The 21,864-nt window shown below is 38.8% G+C and overlaps 1 protein-coding gene across 7 annotated transcripts in view; it reads right to left on the reverse strand.

Annotated features, from left to right (window-relative positions):
- Positions 1-21,864, reverse strand: part of LIN54 (lin-54 DREAM MuvB core complex component) — a 41,518-nt gene that overhangs the window by 16,161 nt on the left and 3,493 nt on the right. For 6 of the 7 annotated variants that reach the window (XM_065061783.1, XM_065061786.1, XM_065061789.1 and 3 more), the window contains 2 exons: positions 8,443-9,161; positions 1,955-2,075 (listed from right to left, as the gene is read on the reverse strand). In XM_065061783.1, the coding sequence (XP_064917855.1) occupies positions 1,955-2,075; positions 8,443-9,135 (814 nt within the window). In that variant the 5' untranslated portion in view covers positions 9,136-9,161. Of the gene's footprint in view, positions 1-1,954; positions 2,076-8,442; positions 9,162-17,854; positions 17,956-21,864 lie in introns of those variants that run through there. The other variant, XM_065061785.1, reaches the window with a different exon arrangement.

Genomic DNA, 21,864 nt, shown 5'->3' on the forward strand with positions numbered 1-21,864 from the left:
CTAAAATAATCTTTGCTTTTGTGAAGCCCAAGTAGCAGCATACACAGTTGCCAGAAGCTGCTAAGGCCACATGCAACCTGAAAAAAATGTCAGAGTCTGTAGGAACTTTACCATCTACAGAATTTAGTGCTTCAAGTTTGTTTTTTCCTGGTGACAGCTTTCCCTTTCTCACTACATCGCCCTCTGCATCCCTTGGCATCAGCTTCCTAAACAGAAACTGGCTGCTTATATTGACAAGTCTCTCAAATTTACAACTTCCACCTCAGTCTGCAGATATTCCCAAGCAATTGAAAACATAAAACCACACATACAAAATCAAAACACAACATGCAAATGTTGCACCTTCCCTAAGTTATGCCAGCTCTCAAAGATGACAAGCTGTGCTGGCTATTTGGAATGGTGAGAGGAAAGGCAGATATTTGAAAAGATTTCCCTCTCAATTAGAGAACCATCTTCACCTCCCACTGATTCTTATCTTACAGGTTCAGGAACAGGTACTCTTGATTTTCCCACATACCAATTTAAAAGCTGGAAGTTAATTTGTTTTGTAAAAGATCTGCTTGTCAATATCATGTAGATATGTTGTGATCTGGGCATTTCCTTTCATTCCGGAAGCAGCAAACTTCAAAATGTGCTCTTGTTAGTATTATTTTTGTTGTGGTTCCTTGCTGTTTACCAATTTTCACCTATTGCCAGATGAAAACGTAATGCAGCTCCAAGTGGCTCATTTCAGGGTTTTTAATGTTCTGGGTTGGCACACTAGTGGGTTTTTGTTTGTTTGTTTTGGTCTTTGTTTTAATACACACACAAACAGCTTAATTATTTTATAAAGACAGTGAAGCAATCTTGTTATTTACAGGTCTGCACATTTGGTGAGCAGTCGCTTGAGAAAGACGAAAACTGGGGAGGGGAATGGGAAATCCCCATTTCACCAGGAACACACACAGGATTTCAGGGGGCAGGCAAGTCTGACAACTCAAGGAAAAGATTATGTTTCAGTGATGTACAATTCACTTGTATCTGTCACAGTTTTGAATACAGAAGACAGTTGCATTCCTTTTAAAACCAGCTTAAGTCCCAGTTCTGTAATGGCTTAAATTCATTTAAATATGTGGAACAGATTTCAGGCCTACTTGGACTGGTCAATCTGGAAACAGTTGAAGACATCCTTCAAGCTCTGAAGGTGATTCTGGCTTCCTACATTTGTCCTTTTGAGAAAATTTACATGGCTCAGATGTTACTTGCATACACGCAATGATGTATCAAGTGACACATCAGTCCCACTGCTGTAATAAACAAATGATTGCACTGCAGGGTTTTTTTTTGTTTTGGGTTTTGTTGTTGGTGTTTGTTGTTTTTAAATGGCACAAAGATTTATTTTCTAAAGAGACAAACCATTCCTTATTTGCCTTAATTACCTTCTTAGATTCTTCCGCGATGCTTATGTTTGAAGTAGGTGAACAACTTAACAGCAACAACACAGCTTTATTCACTTTTCTCACTCAAACCTTTTTCCTGTTATTTTAATGTATTACATTTAAGTCCAGCCATAAGCAGATTAAACTAATACAAGAGTATGTGTCTCCTTTTCCTGCTCTGTATTTACATAAGGTATCTACAAATACCTTCTGTTTATGAAGTAGCCTTTTCTCTGGCTGTGAGGTATTTTTTTCTCCTCCCCAAAATCCAAAAAGTAAAAGCAATTTACAGAAAAAGCAAAACAATCATATGCTACAATCATAAAAATAATTCTAAATGAGCAAAGTGTAAGGGTGCCAATCACTGCATTTATCTGCTTCTACCTACCAAATTATCTGCTGACGTTTTTTCAATTGCTTGAGGTACTTCAACAGAAACTACAGTAGAATCACGGAGGCAGAAAAATTTCTGCAATCACTATCTCTTTGAACACCCTTTAAAAATGGTAAAGCAAAACAAGTCAGAGAAGTACAACCTGCAATGACTGGTGACACTTGAGTGGTCTGTCCTGTAACAGCTTTGCTATTGATTGGTTTTGCAAAGATCAGCTTGGTGATGACTGGGCCAGAAGTTGGGGTTCGAGTCTTCTTTGCAATCTGAAAGATGGAGGGGAAAAAGATCTAAAGTTATTTTAGCACTTTGGATCTAAAATATTGTATTGTTAAGTATATCTAGAAAAAAAGAACAATACCTGCACACAAAATTAGAAGAATAATTGCCTATTTCACATTTCACCTCCAGTTCTCTCTATGGACAGCTAAGATGTTAGAGAATACACCACCTTGGCTTATTAAATTACTGGGTATAGTGCTTATAGAACTTGGTCAGAAACTGCTTATCCAGAATTCACTTAGCATAAGTAAGTTTGCTTAGCACAACTTCTGCAATTTGTAAACCTTTGAACTATCTGCTTCATTAAGTAAAAAACACCTCAGAGTCTTCAAGCGAGAAGATAAAGGGAATTTCTTCCCTGGAGATAAGGAACAGAACAGTGTCTAACAGAACAATGTCTTGGCTGTTACCAAGAACTTATTTTCTCCAATTGCAAGCGCAAAACAGAAACTGAAGGTCAGAACTTTTGACAGCCAGCCTGACAAAAGTGAAGAGATCAATGAAGAACAGGGAGACACCAGAGACTGACTTTGCAATTGGCCCAGAGTGACACGTGATGTGTGGATGCTGGGATTATGAGAGTGTAATTGTCTTAATTTCTTTTCTGCTGAAGGTCCCTCTTCAGGAGGCATACAGCTCAAGCTGCTCTATGCTGTACTTTTAGAAGAATTTCTGAAATCCATGCCCAAGTCTCTGCTGTGGGATACTTAGCAAAAAGTAACTTCACCAACAGGGGATATAATTCGTGCCACTTCAGAGAACCAACCGCTAAAGCAGGATAGACAAATCCCTTAGGTTTTACTAAGGTATTTTTCTATGCAAACATAACCCATCTTCAAGATGCTGAAATTATTTCTTATATGCAATTTGTCTATATAAAAATGTTAAATACACAAGTCTCAATATTTGAAGCTTTAAAACAAATTATTTCATTTTCAGACAGGACAAAACTTGTTTGAGCAGTTTAAATATGAAAACCACTGCTCTGAAACATCTCTTGACCTGTTCTGACATAGCAGCACACTTATTCTGCAAATGGGGAAACAGCCTTCTGCAACAGTTCTCAAAAAGTACGTGGATCATCAGTCCCTGAAAGTTTTGAGTACTCACTAGCCAAGAAGAAATCAGTTGGTTACATCCAGGTATAAGGGAGTCTTTTTTTCCTTCCATGATCCAGTCTCCTGAAGTACAGCTGGACCAGAAGCATTTATGTACAATTCAATGAGACAGATCGCTTCAACTTGCAATCTTTACAAGCAGGATTTATAGTCTTCAGTCTTAAACAATACTTTTTCCCCTTTTCCACACTGACAGAAGTTAGCTACCAGATGCATCTATCCTAATAGCTTCCATACACCAGCATCCGGCTGGCAAATAGTTAAGAAGCCTACTTCCTTCAAAGACTATTTTAACCCATTGACTACAGAGGTGGCCTGCAGATGGGGACTACCACTAGGACCTTCCCTGAGATGCCATACCTGAAGGCCAAGCACTCAAGGCTTTACTGAAGCTCTTACACTGATGCACCCCACAGGCCAGGCCCGTACTGCTTCCCCCCCCACATGCATCCAGCTGCAGCCCGTGGGCACCAGTCGCTGACTCCAGCAGTATCACAGTGGCATGACATGGGCATCCATGTAGAGAGCCATCTCTCTAAGGTGCACAACTGCCTTTGTTACTCAAGTAGCTAACTGGAGAAATGTCACAGACATGCAAAGATACAGACATGACAGCTACTTTTAACAGCCTGAGAAAGTTGCGAGTGTTTAAATGAAGCAACTGAGTAGGCTGGATGTTGTGGTTTCCTACACAAAATCCTATTTATAAAATTTGCTGACTGAAAACACCTCCTTTACAGTAGAATAATGCCAAAACATTCAAAATATTCAGTAGCATATCACAAATTCACCAGCCACCCTGCAAAGAGCAGGCGTGAGGCTGTTTTGGCTCCCAGCGGCACACTCCGGGCATAGCTGGGGGCACTGGAGCTCCCCATGCTCTGGCTCTGGAGCCCTCCAGCCCCCTGTGGAAAGCAAACACTCTCTGCACACCTGAGCTGTGCCCAGGCCAGGGAAGCCAGTAGCCAGCAGCTCCAACACCAGGCAGCACCAGAAAACAGACTTCATGTAAAGGAACCCATGTGCAGCTCCATGGTTACAATATGGGTGTTTACCACAGGAAACCTCCGCCTCAGGCCATCGGCAGGTAAAGGTGGTTTGCCCAAATATGTTGCACCCAGGCCACATTAGCTGCTTTTAGATGGCATGCAATATTCAAGGCTTAAAATGAAACAAGGAAGAAAAAAAAAAAAAAAAAAACAACCCAGCTATTTTTTGATAGATATAAGTTTTTTGAAAAAGGAAGTTTCATTCACAGGACAGTTTACTAATTTAACTCAAAGCCATTTTACCATTTCAAGGATTCCGTTTTCTTAGTACATACACAACTGACAGATGAGCAGGCAGTTTATCAGGTTTTGGTGGGTTTTTTTTGTTTGGTTTTTTTTTTTTTTTTTTTTTTTTTGTAAATTTGCATAGAGTTTTAAGTTCTGATAAATTCCCAACATTTAATTTAATGGATTTGAGATTTCTGTTCTGCTGAAATTAATCTTACCCTGCCATCAGGCATTATGTTAACTCAACTGCTATTGCTTCCATGCTCTGAAGCAAGGGCAAAGTCTGGCTGAGAATGTGATCAACATCCAGCAGGAACAACTAGCTCTGGACAACAACAGTTGTTTCCCAGTTAACAGTCATTAAATGACCTATATGAATACCTGTAAAAATCCTAGCTACCTGTTAACATGAAGTATAAAAAAAAAAAAAAAAATCCCAAACCAATACCTAATCAAGACCAGTGGCCCTGATTCCCTCAGAATCAGCTTACAATATCCTCCCTCAGATAAATTCTCACCTGCTTTCTGAGTGAGCTGTTTGTCTACAAAGAAGGTCTAATAGTCTAACAAGCCACTGAATCCCCTCAGGGCTTAGAAAACATGGCAAAAACCCAAGGTGATTGGTTATAGGTGAGGAACAGCCCTCAGCCCCTCAGCACTCCTGCCCTTACTTGCTGCCAAGGAGCCTTTCTGAGGTTTTTGCCGCTGGAGCCAACAACCCCAGCTGCCTTCAGAAACTTTCTAAGCATCAGTGGGAAACTCACTGGCCACTGCAGTAGAGACTGGAGAAGCCAGAGGAAATTATTAAGATGACAGACTGCCCCTTTGATGCTTCAAGCAGAGCAAATTCTCTCGAGTCCTCTGCCATTGCCTGTACTAATCACAAGGAGCTTCACATTATTCCTCTGCCTCTGAAAGCTAAGCATGCTCTCTGCAAGTAACTTTGAATTAGACTGCAAAAATATTTCCTGGGGCAATGAGCTCTTCCAGAATAAAAATATATTTAGAAGCACACACCGACCTTCTTTCCCCTACAGAAGAAAAGATAACTATCTGCAATAGTCCTTATTTAAAGGGTCAATTTGTGTCTTGCTAAGCACTGTCCACTAAACCAGATGAACTATAAAGTTTCTATGGCCAGACTTGCTTTTCAGCTGTCGAACTGTGTTCTATTCATACAGAAAAAGGCACACGCATACCTTGCATTTACTGCTGGCTGAATACACACAGTCAGCTACCACAGAGAAACTAACTAAAATCCACTCCCTAAATGACCTCATGAGAGCTTGTCCATGTAGGCACACCCTATGTAATTTATATTTGCCATAATATGAAAAATCATGGACTCCATAAATAGAAGAGAAGCAGCAGCATATTTCAAAGAAACTGAAGAAACTGAGCTAGGAACAGGAGTTTGCTCTGAGGTTAGGGAGTGCACAAGGTCACTTTTCCAATAAGACAAAACCACAATGATGGCTTAGCAGTTGTCTCAACATAGCAGCAGTGATGCTATGGACACGTAGATTTAACTGCTGAAACACGAAGCCAGTTACCACATCAAGATACAGTCAAGTTTGACTAGGCTAGTGACAGCAATGGCAATAGGTCTTGATATCTGTTTGAGAGTCATCTGAAAGGCTAAACTCCTGCTTAACACACTTGGACTAAGTAGTACACCAGCAAGCACATCCCTGTTTTTAATCCTGTATGCAGGCAGGTGCCACAGGCTGAAAGCAGATGCATTTGTCCAGTAATTTTGTCCACACATTCAGAGCGGTTATTTCAAAAGAAATCAGGACAAGCTGCCAAGGATTATAGTAAGAGAGACAGTAATAAACCTCTTGATATAGATGAAGCCCAAGGTCCTGCCACATTTTACACGTCACAGCCTCATACCTCTAAAATTGTAATGAAGAGAGTGAGCCAGATTCCAAGGAACATTTTGCTCAACTCTATTACTTATGCCTTTTCTCAAGTGCTGAGATTTCAAATGTCCCAGTTAGATTGCAGCAAGGCTAATTGAGTTTCTCTAATGATCTGCAAAGCCCCTACAACAGTGACAATGTAAGGAGAACTGAAGAGAGCTCTTTGTCTTCTAAGGCTAATTTTTACCAATTTGATTTTCAGCACCAAGACAAACTGCTCTGCTGCCTTGCATCTGAAATACCTGATTCACAAAGGCAGAAGAAGTAAGTTACACAAGACCTTTGGGAGGCAGGGAGCCATTCACAGCTTCTGTTTCCGCTCAGTGAAAGGTTAAGAGGCTCATTCGGGATGATGGGGAAAATGCATGACTTAACTTTCTAAGCTAGGGACTCAAGGCATGGGTTATGTCCCCCATCATTCATGATAGGGTAGACCATTAATCTCCTGTCTAGCTTCATATATCCCTCTGATACTTTACTAATTTCTTACAAGGAAAAGCACTGTCTGGGAAGTGCTAATGTAATCACGCTCCCTGCAGTATCAGGTATTTATAACAAAATGAACAGTGCCTTCTTGCTTTTAATTTCTACCTCCTCCTCCTTATAGGAAAAAAAGGAATGCCAGATGTTAACAAACCAATACGTTTTGCAAATAGAAGCAAAGAGACCACAATAAAGTGAATTTAAACTGCAACTAACTAAACCTACAAATGGATGCAAAACCATTTGTAATGGCCTGTATTAAGGAACGTCTAGAATTCCTAGTGACAAACAGCAGAGGGAAATTACCAAGTCACTGTATTTCAGTCATTGACAGCACAGGCCATCTCATGTAAGCAAAAGCACATCACAGCTAAGTCATATTCTCTTCAGCTTCCTGTATCTGTTACTTGTGAGTAACCGAAGCCAAGTAACAGGAACCAATCCACTCTTAAAAGCTCCCACACTGAGTTTGAGCAGAGGCTTTTTTGAAAGCTGTAATGACAACTGTACCATTAATTATCAATGCAAGTCACTTAAGAAAATTGACATGTTTCAAACAGTCATTACTAAATATGTTCTCTACAGGTATGATGTAGCAACAAAAAAGGAGAAAGCAGAAATTGGTGAAGGGATTATCTGCTGCTTTAAAACAAACCATCTTGAGAGTTGCTCGCATTTGCTTGCCATAGGGAACTTACCATTCAGCTTATAACATACTTAAAAGTTTGTAAATTTCATGTGCAGCAAGTGAGTTTCTAGAGTTTAACTTCTCATTTCATTTAGACTGCAAAATACGTATTTTTCCACCATAACTTGCATTGAGTTCTACTTTTCCTTCACTCGCATGAGGTAACAAAGTTATGTATAGTTCTGCTGTACATCAGATCAAAGTTAGAACCTTTTGGTCATAAACCAAGTCTTTTCAATACATTTTCAGATCCCAGCTGATTCTGGTTTCAAATATCTCAAGATCCATGCTAGAGTTCAGGAACAGGACCTTGAAGTGTCCAGCTTACAATAGCATCTAGTCTATCACTATTAACAAGCTTAACTAGATTTGAAGTAGACAACATACAACATTTGAAAAAGAACAGAAAGGTATACTTTTTTTCCGAGAGTTTACTTAAACTAAATTCATGAGGCAGAAGGTACCCTTTCATAAAGCAGTAAAGCAGCATACACTTTGAATAAAGAAACAACAGGCATAGAGAGTTCAATTCAGTCTTCCTGAAAGCATGTAGAATTTTTTTTTAAATATAAAATTAAAATAATGGGAAAATTCTCTTCAATTTACGGAATATTTTAATAGCTCACTTTCTCTGAGGCAAAACCTAAGTTTCTAAACAATAGATAGAGGTAAAGGGCATCAAATGGCAAATGCATTCACAGATTAAAGCATGGGCTAAGAGCAGCACTGTATTTTTTTAATACAAGGAACAAACACAAAGGTTGGAAGCAACCGTGTGTCAGTCAGTGAAGGAAAAGGACAACAGCTGAAGCAACGAAATTATTTTAAGAGTTTTGTTTCATCAGCATAACTCACATTACCTGTACTGTTTTTAATTGCTGGCTCTGCAAAACAGAAGGCTGGGCTGCAGTATTTATTAGCTGACTTCCTTGTGTCAAAGCTGAGACACCAACAACAGGTTTCACTTCCGACCGACCTCCAATAACAACTTTGATCTGCTGGCCTTGTACCTTGGAGTCTCCACCTTGGGCTTGGGACGTGGCCTTCTGCGCCTGTGGGAGTTGGCTGTGGGGTAATGCTAAAACAATGGGTTGGCCAGACTTGCCCAAAGTTGTTACAATTAGTTTTTGTCCATCCGGTTTAATACTCTGATTGCCTATTTTAAGATCGGTGGTCTTGTTCAGAATAATTTGATTGGCTGATATAGTGACGGGGGTCTGAGCACCAAGTTTATGGAGGCCACTTGGAAAGGTAGGCTTTGCTACTGCATTTGAATCAGTTTTTGGGGTTGTGGTGTTCACCGTTGTGTCGCCTGAGTGATTGCTGGGTCCAGTAACCGACTCTGTGGTGACCACGGCTGTAGTTGTAGCTGACGAGTCACTGGTGGAGCTTATGTTCACTATTTCTTCCAGTTCTGTTTCCATGGGAATAGAATCTCCTATTGGTGATGACACAATAACCGCCTCAATGCTGTCATCTTCCACCAGAGTTATACCGGTGTCCATTATTTCCTCAGGGAGCAAGCTGTTGACTTCTGCTGAAACCACCTCCATTTTGGCAGTGATAACTGGAACAGGTACTGCAATAATATTTTAAACAGTTATTGGCTTCCAGAAAACATAAATTTTGTAAAGCTTTGTGAATAATACTACCAAAGAAGAAAATACAGTAGCAGATTTTTTTAAGCCAAAAGAGACTGTGCATGCACAGGCAGGATATAATGGGGAAAAAAAAAAAAGGTAGCAAAACATAACAAATCATGCTGAATTTGCTCTCAGTAAAAATTTATATCAAACCTCTTCAACATCATCTGCTGAAGTCAAATCAAGGCACTGACTTGCTGTGGTTTACCAGTCCACTCTTGACAACACAGTACAGTTAATTAACTAGTGTTTCCCCCAAGACATGGGCACCTTGTTAACACACCTTTAAGCTTACTGAAATATAGAGCAAAAGTTAAAAGCTTTAAAAATCCAACAGATGATAATGGCATCTGTCAACATTGACTAGTAGGTTCTCTTGCCTCAAGAGACTTGCTATCCATACCAGACAGAACAGGGGTTCGTTCTGCCAAATCCTTATTTTAGAAATCCCAGAAAAAGAAATAGCTGCCTAGTGTTGGGCTTTATCAACCCCAGAAGCTCAATCACCAGCCCAGCACCAAGCCAAAGCCCAGCCCTTCCAAGATAAGCAGATAATTTCTCTATGCTGGCAGTGAAAAGAGCAGCTCAATATTTTCTCTCAACACTCACATGAAAATGTAATGCCCAAATTCATGATCAATTTGAAACATGTTCTAAACACAAAACAAAGAACACCACAGCTGAAAGAAAACAGATTTGTTTTTAATCTAACTAATAAGAGCAACTAATTTATATATAAATACTACACCGAGATTCAAAGCTGGAGTCACTTCCCACTTGAGAAACCTTAAAGGCATTGCTGTAAATGGTCTCATCTACCATTCCTACTAAAACTGTATATCTGTCAGAGGCGGAAAACACACCGGCTTCATAAGGCTCTTTCTCCACGTGCTGACCGCATCAGCGTGCTAGGGCGCTGCACAGGCAAGCACACTGCACAGGCAAGCACACTGCACAACTATGTGTGCATACTCGAGTACTCATGAGAACAGGATCCTCACAAATTCAGTCTCCTACTTGCTAGAAAAACAAAACTAAGCTATTACTAAACAACATTCATAATTAAGGAACCATGCCAAATGCTGAGGTGCCACTGATTCCTCCAGAGTCATTGTGGTTCCATTCTGCACAGCACCTAACCACAGAACAGCTGCATTTCACCCACAAGGCAGAAGGATGGGGGAAAAAAAACCTGCTATGATCTACCTAGTTTCAATGCTGAGCTCAGGAGGCTGCGCTGAAGCAGTCCATGGCCTTCCTAATCGTGAAGGGTGCCATCCCAAGTACAAGTCATACCAAATTGCTGTGATATTCAAGAAGCCCAAGCTGTAAAAGAACTTGTTCAGATGACCGATGGTGAAACTCGCACACAGCTCCCTTATTGGCCGGCATTTAAAGATACAAAGTTATCTGATGTCACTGCCAGAAATACCTCCTTTGGAAAGCATTTCTCCCAAAGTAATGCCAGTACAGCTTGCAGTGATGCCAGCCGTGGTAACTAGCACTAGACAAAACAGCTTACTCCTAAGGACACATTAGTAATAGTATCACATTGCTGTCTAAAAGGCAAATTGATTAACTGCATACAAGATTACACAAAACCAGGAATAGGAAAAACAGATCGCTTCAGCATATATTAAAGACAATGACTCTCCTCCTGAGCTGTGTTGCTTCATTGTGTCCTCATCAGCCTAAATAAGCTTGTGTCTTAGATCTTACAACTCTGAACTACTTTGGACAAAAAGCTCCATCACCCCATTCTATACTGACATGCATAAGGTGCTTGGATCAAGAAGTTAGACTCATAGGGTCAACCTCAATTCAAATAATGATTGCTTCCATGTTTGAAAAGAAGGGAATTATCTAAATCAGACAGTGAAAAACCAATCGGATTCAGTAATTACTAGTAATTTTCAACTACTTCATTTTGGTTTGTATTTGAATGTGTTACTCCTTAACAGAAAGATCATTCTTAGCATCTTTTAACAGTATGACCATAAAGTATTTACATATATATATGCAGTTACACAGTCCAACAGCTGTTTTCTTCGTTCTCGCCATTTGGTTATGTTACAAAGCAGTAAACTCCTATTAAATACCAATATCTATTTGAAAGGCTATTATATTTATATTAAAATGCACAAAGTTGGAATTTCAGCATTCTGACATCAAACAAACCACTTGTAAGTCAGAATGCAGAAGGAAAAGAAATACATTATGTAAAGTCTGGAATCAGAAAGTAACAAGCCAAAAGAAAATAAATATTACGCATGGTTACTGGATTAACAGCTTCTGGCCATCACATTTGAATATTTTAGAGTTATCAGGTCCCATCATTTCACAGTTGGCTTCCATCAAAGTATTCAGGCTAGTGTAATCAAGAACAGCAAGAAAAGAACCACAACACAACCCACTTGTTCTGTTACTTCACTGCTTATTGGATATGACTGAAATAGATACATGAAATGTAATGATTAAAATCTCACCCTAGCTATATGAGAGGCTGCTGTCATCTAAGGTAGCTTCCACTTCCCAACTAAATACCCAGTAGGTATTTAGCCAGGATTTCTCAACAGTTCAGCTGTTTATTTTTTTTCTAATGCTTTTATACCAAACATGCAGTTTCCATTTTTCCACCTCCTCTACTTTCCTCCTCTACTAAAATGATTTCCAACAGTAAAGGCACACCAACCTCTCTTAAGATTCTAACAGCTTTAAGATCTTCGAGATACAGAATTATTTTAACTATTCAAAAAAAACCAAACCAAAACAAACACCTTGAAAGTCTCCTTTGCTTCAGCAGCTATGCTGAGTCACTTGACAATACAAGAGCTGTACCTACAGTACCCCCCAAAAATGCATCACTGTTTACACTTATTTAGTTCAGAACCTGAAGACAAAACAATCTAAACCAAGGAAGTCAGTAAGCACACTATTAGACCAAGGAACTCCACAAAAATTCTAGGATCATATTACTAAATAGATCATTTTAGTCTACAAAATAATGACCATACAACTAAATCAAAAGCTCAAGAAGAAATTCACAGAATGCAGATTTGTTTAGAAAATGTCTCAGCATTTCTCAGGACACGCAACCAGCCAAAGGCACACAAAAATGTAGGGACTAAAGCCTATCATCAGAAAAGTCTTGGAGAAACAACTATGAAAAATATTTTTGTTACCTTCTACCAAAAATGCTGAGTACTGTTAGGAGGATAATAGGGATGAAAGCTCAGCTTTGAGTGAACCACCTCTGAATCTCTTATCCCTACCATAGACCTCTATATTTGGTAGTCACACAAAGAATATATAGAGAAAAATTTATTTAAACTTGATTTTACTTAGCATAATAGTCCAATACTTCTGAATTCTCTATGTGTTTCTGAAAAACCTTAAGGTAGTTTTTTTCATCTTCAGATTATTTATCTGTTTATGTGTTTCTGCATTTGTTTGCTTCCAGTTACAGTACAAGCAAAATCAAACTGAGGAGGAAAACCTGACTACCTCATTTCTATCAGTATAATTTCATAAAGAGTAAAGGGGATTTTAAAAGGAAAAGGATAAAAAGATGCTATCATCCTTGGCAAAAACACAGAATGGTGTCTGGCAGGAATGTATGAACTTGGATCATTTTTTCTTTTCTGTCACTAGTATGTCAGCGCAGAATCTTTCAGAAACCAACACTATTAAAGTATTGAGATTAATTATATCAACACCTTTGTTGATAAAGCATGCAAAGCAGCCACACTACACATGAAAATCTGAAGAATCAATAGAATAACACACACTGATCTGCAAATAAGTAAACAAGCTATAACAATGCCTGCATTTTGTAGTAATTAACTGCATCTTATTCCATCTCCAGAAATGTCCCCACTTCACTAGATAAGAATGGCTAAGCTTCCAGTCTGCAACCATGAGCACTTCAAGTGCTGCACTTACTTGAGGATGTTACAACACCATCAGTGAGGGCTATGTACTGCAACAAGAAACATACATAAATTCAGATTACTTGGAAACAAGGCTGCTGAGACCAACTTTACAGAATGTCCTGGGATGGTGCTGCACGTTAGCAAGGTCACCACAATGAAGCAGCAAACCAATGGACTTGTCACCATTTGTGGCCTCAGTAGCAGTCCCCTCTCCGCTCTCTTCTCTGCGCACAGCACAGGTCTGGTGGTGCTCAGCCATGGCATGACTCCGGTATAATTTGACAGGTCTACAAAGACCAGCCAGACCTGCCTTAATTAACTCGCAATAATTACAAACTAATTTCTGAAGCGTCACTTTCACCAGACAAGAGAAAATCAAATCAGTAACAGCTTTTGCATGAGCACCTAGCTTGAAGAACAAAAATAACACCCCAAAAATAAAAAAAAAAACCTTCATAAATGCATAAAATCCAACATAGGCCCTAAAATAGCAGGGATTCTTGTGGGATCAGTAGAACTGTTGCTGCATGCCAAACAACTGCTAACTGAAACCAAGTATCTTTGCCAGATATATCAGCCAGTAGTTCTTAAAAGCTGAGACAGATGCACGCACTTAAATGTAGCATTATTAAGAGCAAGCAAGAGCAAATATTTTCAACTTCCTAAGCTAGGAACTGCAAAAACCCCTAAAAAGAAATGTGAAGAGGAACAATTAAACACCACCAAAAAAATCCCTCAAGAGGTCATCAGTGGGGTGATTGTCCAGGAAACAAGTCACATGGCTATGTCTAGCATACATGAAACTAGTTACTACATCACTAACCAGGAGCAGATGTAAACATGGCCATATATTCTACACTTTTCTTCCCGAGGGACACAACACAGGGCACAGTTTTGCAGCTCCCCAAAAAAATGACAAAATCAGAATCTTTGCAATAAGGGACTTAAAAACGTCTCCAAGCACCCTTGGTGCCGCAAAAGGCCAAGTCTTTTCCGAAGATCAATACAATTAAGAAGATATTACTAGCTTTTAAGAGAATCAAGGCAGATGCCGATTAATTTGTGAAGTGGAAGGGAGAACACCAATAGTTGCAGTATCTCTCAAGGGATTTACTAAGCCAGGGTGGGGGGGGAATAAGGCTAGAAACTAAGATGACGTGAATGGCAGAAAAGTAATAGTGGACAACCTACCAAGTAACCATTCACTGCAAGTTCAATTGACTCCAAGTGCAAACGTGGGGGCAGAAACCAAAAGAACACAGTATTATCAGGTACAAAAGGGGTAACATTTGGAGTTTTCTTCGCTGAGACAAAAATGTGACATCACTATCACTTCCTTCTTAAATAAAAGTGGGGCAGAAGCTGCTGCTCAGATTTGAAGATTTTAAAATGCAAAAATCCCACAATATTCCTATTGTTACATTAATAAAATCAGTATATTTCTCTTAACTAGTAAGCGTTTTTTTAAAGTTTCATTTATTGTATTTCTGAATCCATTCATGACAACAAAGGCAAGAAGAGGAAGAAGCAGGGAAAATACAGAATGGTTTCTTGATATATCTGAGAAGCATGAAATACCATCAGCCACATGTAACCGAAGTTTAAGTTCTTAAATGCTTTTTCAAATTTTTCAGCTTCTGCTCACATGCACTCCCCAATAATGGCAACATGTAAACTCCAGAAGGCTGCTGAGCTGAAGAAGTCCAATTTTTCTGGTCTTAATACTTAGAGATTAAGCAGTTTAAAATTACCAGGCATGAAGTAGTTGGAAGCAACCACAAAACAGAGATCCAAGTACAATCCAGTGGGAACATGGCAGCAGCAAGTCATTCACCTGCTCCCATTCCCCTTCCTAATCTTCCAGCTCTTGGGATGGAGGGGAAAAACAAGCATCTTGCAGTTTTCAACCACAGAACAGTTACTAAGCTCCTCAGGCGGCTATTATCGACATATAACGCTACAAATCAGTGACAAGTACATTTAAACTCAAGGAACCAAAAAAACCCACATAGGAACAAGCAGAAGATGCTTTTTGCAGACCTGCTGTAAAAAATTCAAATATTTTAGTGAAGCTTTTGAAAATGTGTCTTGTCTTCAAAACAGAAATGTTTCACTAACATATTGTCAGGAAATACACTGCCTTCACCACCAAAAAATCTTTAGTGGATCATACCCAAAACTTCAGAAGGGATGCAACATGACCCCATGTTCTTCCTTGACCACAACCACTGTTACAAATATACTTCAAGATTCAGCTATCTTGTGGCCTGTAGCTGTTTTTCTTCACATCAAAATTAATCCTCACATACAAGGAATCACAGCATGCTACTAGAGAAATCAGATTACACAAAGTACAAAGGCAATTTTTACAATCAAACTAACAAAGACCTTTGACATACTACATGACAAAAAATCCCCATGAGTCACAGAGAGCCTTTCGGGCAAAAAGGAAACTAAAGAAGAAAAAAGCCACAACTAAGTTTTTTATGAAAGCAACACATCATACAAATTGCAAATGGTTGAATTACATGACACGTACATGTGAGTGCACTGTTTGCTAGAAAATTAGCATTGTAAAACACCCAAATATCTAACTCTGGATTGAACAACTCCCTTATCACCACAAGAAGGAAACATTACATTGTACCATCAATTACAAAACAAGACTGGTAAATAAGAACATTCTAGCTGCTGTTGATTACAAAAAGAGATACTGAGTAGTATTACTGAAAACAAACAAACAAAAAAAACCCACCCCCCCCTCAAACCCAAAACAAACAAACCCCCCCCCCCAAACAACCAAAAAACAAAACTCCAAGCACTCACCCAGAATTATTAGCATCTAGAAAACTAAACCACTTAAAGCTCAAATTACTTTCCCATGGATGGCTCACAGCTGTTACCTAGCTCCCACACGCCAGTTAAATGTCTATTAACAAGGGGCAAAACCAGATACCATTCTGCTTAATATTAGTCTGCATTTCAAGCCATGTCATCTTTTCAAATTTGCATAGATAACTATCTACCTCAGTCATCAGTCGGCATTTCCAGGATTTGCTATTTGTGGCTCACAGCAAGCCAAGAACCCAGACTTCCATCTTGTTCTGAAGATGGACCAGGATCAGCAAGCTGATGGTAAATCTGCTCAAGAACTACTTAGTGCCCTTTAAGGGTCTAATCCTCACCAGTGCTAGGTAAATTCCAGAGCACACTGAAAAGCAATGGCATTATTATGTGAACACCATGTGCTGATCTAATAGTGCAACTTTCTACAGAAGTAAGAGAACATCAACATGCATATGTTTGACAAACAACTGTCATGACCAGGCTAAGAATGCAGAAATAGAGATTTAAGTAATTAGGGTAGCCATTTATGATCCAATTACCAACAAATGCATGTTGTCAACCACAGAAAGATTCCATACACATCTGTACATCCTCCTTTTCTCTTAAAAAAGGAGTGCTGAAGGTCACTTTTTCATGGTAACATTGAAGTCTTGAACACTGCTTGTTTAGCACACACCTTGCAGCAACTTTGCAGGAAAAGAACCATATAGATACAACATTAATTGCAACAGAACACTTAGAAGCAGTTCAGTTTGCTTTCTGTAACTGGAAACCATGTTCTACTTCCAAGCCCAGTTTCATGAAAACTAAAAATAAAATAGAAAGAAAAAATCAGAACATTTCCCTTCACTCTTCCCATGCTTTCCATGCCCGTTTCAGTAATTTTCACAACACACAGTAGCACAAAAGCTGAAAAACAAAACTGCACAGGTGTTCATAAGATCACTGAACACATTCTGATGGTGTTCACTGCCCTGAACAATCCAATACTTGGGTTTGTAGATTCTAGAATCTCTATATTTAATGAAGCATTTCTAATCATAAGTTCCGTGCAAACTTTGTGGTGAGACCAAAGGAAATAACCCCAACCTCGAATTATTTCTCTGCAATGTTTAAGAGGCCAAAATCAAAGCATTAAGAATCTGAAGTAAAAATTAATATATATGTAGTGAACTTATCCTGAATGAATAAAAGAGCAAAACAAAACAAAAAACATCTAACAGAAATATGAAAAGTACTTATCACTAGGCCTAAGAAATGCAGATTTCAGTTTTTTTAATAGAGCTTGAAATTAAGGTCTTGCTTTCCACATTCTGGATACCTCCTGCATGTCAGGCTAAAAGAAGAATTCAGAACACAAAGTCACATTGCACCAAGCACACTCTTAAAAACAAGAAGCATGAAAACTGCGATCATAGGCTTGTTATCAAGTTCTCTGCACACTTTTAACAGGTGTTATCATAGTGGGCACCTTTTAAGATCAGGCTTGCTGCCAACAATTTCAGCAAGAGTGCATTTTCACACTGTATTTACGAGCAAAGGTTCATCACGACCCTATCCATTTTATTGAGTCTTTGTGAATCAGGAAGCACAATGATTATGCAGTGCATGAAACGTATACTTCAGCAGTGCTGCCTAGTCAAAACGTATAATACATTAAGTTCATTCTAACCCCAAAACCCCCACATGCAACACTGCTTTCCATGGGGTATTTCATTTTCAAAAATATGATAACATGACACAGAAAAGCATTTTGTCCTAAAACTTAATACATCTTATGCAATCATATTATTTGTTTCAAAGTTAAAAGAGCACAGAGATGAAACAGGTAAAAAAAAAAAATCTAATACCATAAACTGCAATGCTTTCATGGTAGTGCTGTCAAGATTCAGACATCAGTGAAAGCTGTTATGGCTGCTATTGCTTTTTAAACTTATCCTATAAGTTGTCTTTCCTCAGTTTTGAGTCCAATGGAGCACTGAAAGAAAAAGCAAAAATAGCTCAAACAGTTATAATTCAGTGATTTGCCAGAAATATGCTTCTAGCTGCAGATCTCAGCACCGCTACCAGCCTTAAACATGACAGCACTTAGCAAGTACAGAAATATATTTACTCGCAGAAAGACTGAGCTGAGGATAAACAGCTCACCGGCAGGCAAACCAAGACTTGGTTCAGATGTCAAAAACTACTATTACCCTCTCCCTCCTACTTCAATCTCTAGATAAAGCATCTCCACATTCCTTTTGGGAAAAACTTATTTAAATAACAAGGACTGTGCAATAACTGACTGGCTTTCATGGAATGAAATTCTACATTAAGACTTCGAGTCAAGAGATCAATTCAATAGGAGAAATGGGAATTTCAGTGAAATCTTCACCTCTGCTCCAGAATCAAGTAGGCCACTTCAAATGCAGGCTTCTCAGACCTCTTAAGTCTCGTTTATCATAACACAAAAGGCTGAAGATACTCTGAAACACATACTGGTAAATTTTCTTAGGTGTAAATAAGAAAACCAACAGTTAAGCTTTTGGATAAGCAGCTAAAAGCCAAAATCCTACAGACAGGCATAGCCAGAAAGAAGCATTTCAGTGACTAGGAACACACAGCTCTTACAACCTTTGATTTCAATATCCTGACACCGTAGAGATACTTACCATATCTTATCTATCCCTGGAGATGCTTTATTTCAGAGAGTGTACCAAGGCCACCTGGAAGGAAGAGTTCTTTGCATACACTCTTCATGCTGCTTACTATATCCATTTCTGTCCTTACAAGATATCTGTCCTGATTCCACTTCCCACGGCAAACATGCTCTACCACCAGCTGGACAAGTCACCACTACGCTGTCTGAGTTGAAACTGATCTAGAAGCTTCACCTCATTCTCAGAATAAGAGAAGAAATAATTATAAACAAACTTTAATTGTGTTTCTCCATGGGAAAAAGTTGTGGGTGTTTTTTTTGTTTGGTTGGGTTTTTCTTCTATGTTGCAAGATGACCTAGCTCACAGCTTGCCTCTTTACTACATCTAAGACAACTTCATATGCACAAAATAAGCTTTTGCCAACTGTCAACTTATAATTTTGGGGATTAGAGATTAGCAATGTTGTTATGTATGCCAGGACACCAAAGCTAAACTGAAGCCTTGGCAGGTTATTTGCTGTGACTCAGTTTCCCTAGTTGACTGCTAGACTGTGTTAAAGCACTACATGCCTGCAATGAGTTGGATACACCTGAATCAGAGAGTGTCTCAGCACCTCAGTAAATTCCCCCAGAACCCATCTCACAACATGCACCCAAAAAGCTCTGTATCAAAGTGTACAGTCCATCAGAACCAACTGAGCAGCAGCAGTACAACTTATAAGTGATTAAGAGCTTATGCAAAATTGTATGGCATCTGCATTGTTGCTTGTTATCTGGACAACTAAGAGAACTCTCTTCCAAGGACAGAGCTTATTTTGCAGCCATAAACAAATATTACAAGCATAAGCAGATATAACCAGTCACGATCACAATGTCACTAAGAACTTTTGTTAAGAACCCATAACAACCAACTTGTCAAAACTTTTTATTCAACCTATATCTTTTTGCTGACATAACACCAAAATTTGCCTTCCTGTTCAACAGAGACAGTGAGGTCTTATTTTTCCCAGTCATTCCAGTAACAATGGTAAAAATTCACAAGTAGCCTCCTTCTTTCATGTTTTCCACTTATCTCCTGTGAGAATCCATAACTCATACACAATTGTTAACTTTTTTCTTCACAGGAAACAGAAGTGACAACCTTTGCTGGTATCACATTTTGGATGCTCAATTGACTACAGCCTTGTTGGTCCCTTTGCTGCGGCCAGTTCACAGCACTGGGACCAGAACTATTCTTTGTAAGTGGAAAAAATGCACTCTTACTTCATTTCACATTCTGGATGCTAACCCAGCAAACAGAAGAAACTTATTTCAAGAAAAGATTGAATAAACTACATAAATCCACAAGGCTCACAGTTCCCACAGGTTCTTAACTGCTTGCCAGTGCCATAGAACACCTACCTGTGCAATACAGAAATGAGCTACAATTCAGAAAGTGAAGGTGACTTGTTTGCCCAAGTTAATTTCAGAGGAAAAAAAAACCCCTTCTTAGAGAAACAAACCATTTTATTGGGTCGTTTTACATCCAAAATAAAATTAAGAACATGCTAGTTCATTTCCTTGTTTGCTGTGTTTTCCCCTCCCTTTTTGCCAAATACACACAAGCACGCATCAACTATTCCAGACAACTGCAATTCACAAAGATTAATGGTATAAAAATATAGGAAATGCAGTTCTTCGGAAACTCGACACCCAACATGTTTTCTCTCATTTGGTAGAAAAGCCTTCACAGCAGCATGTGTATAACCAAAATTTATCCATTACTGCTGGCATATTATCAAATGAAAAATCACAGCTGTAGGTAAGAGATCTTACTGTACTCCAGTTTTTCTAATTAACATATTTCAATGTTGCTACCATTTTGCTAATCAGTAAAATAGTATCATTCATTTTAAGCATGCTCCATTTTTTTACTCCCTCTGATGCTCTACATTTTGTCTCTAAAACTGAAGGGTTTGTTTTGTCATAAAGCAAAGAATTACAAAATCACTCAGCACTGCATTTTTTCAAGAGTCTTCTGTTTAAGCTTACTGACCTAGACATTGCCTTCAAAAATACTTGTCATGAAACAAACCAAAAAGCAGAAAAGCTAAGATTAACAAAGGTAAACGGAAAAATTAATCATCTAAGCCTGCAAACTCACCCTGTTTGCATATGTAACAGCAGAGTGAAAGCAAATAGTTTTAACACAGTAACAAAATATGCATGTGGAACACAGACAAAGCAATATCCACCCTCTTGCCCATTCTCTACAGAAGACAAGATATGGAGGCCATTGTTCTGCACACTTCCCAGAGGATCACGGTTCTAGATTTATCAAATACGATACCAACGGCAAACTATAGCAAGGAGAAAAACCCAACCTTATTCCTTACCAAAAGCTGAACACACAATTTGTGTAAGTATCCAATATTTTTTAATCAGTTACAAGGAATACTAAGAAAATATCAGGTGTTCTTCACCACAAATTTAACCAGCTATAGTCACAAAATTCAAAATAGTAGTTCCCAAAGTAACCAGGATTCATTCAGTCAATGCACACTGTCCCCTTCCCATTTCCTTACATACTGTTGAGTGAACACTCCCTATGTGACACACTATACATGCAACTCTGTGCAGCATATCAGAGGAATGGGCAAAGTGAACAAATTACCGACTCCTATGTGCTTCAAGTAACAGTTATTGAGTGATATGGACATGAGAGCTTTACATTACACAATTAAGGTTTTTGGGTGTTTTTTTTTTTTTTTTTCATGTGAAGATTAAGCTGGTGTCACCTCTGCCATGTTTATTAGAGGTGCTAGCTGTTTTCTTTTTAAGAATGGCTGGCTCAATCTAACCACTTGATTACATACCAGTTATAAGAAAATCCTTCTTCCCTTTGGAAGTTCTGGGTAATTTAAGGTTCCATAATAATTTTAAAATGAAAATCAGCAGCTAAAACTCCTTATGTGTCAACAAACTGGTAATCACATATTAACAAAACAAGCACCTGCTACAATTATTTCGGATTTACTGTGAAAAAATATCATAGCAGTATTACCTTTATTGCACTGTTATTTGAAATAGCATATTTTGCTACTTTGAGCACTACATGCATGTGATCAGCATTACTTTTCTTATATTCTGAATTCCTCGCATGTATTAAGCCAGCACGACAAGGAAGAAGCTGCCAGGGAAGAGCAGGGCCATCTTCCTCACCAGCAAAGCAGCGACGTG

Source organism: Columba livia, chromosome 4, assembly GCF_036013475.1.
Source record: "Columba livia isolate bColLiv1 breed racing homer chromosome 4, bColLiv1.pat.W.v2, whole genome shotgun sequence".
Classification (NCBI taxonomy): domain Eukaryota; kingdom Metazoa; phylum Chordata; class Aves; order Columbiformes; family Columbidae; genus Columba; species Columba livia.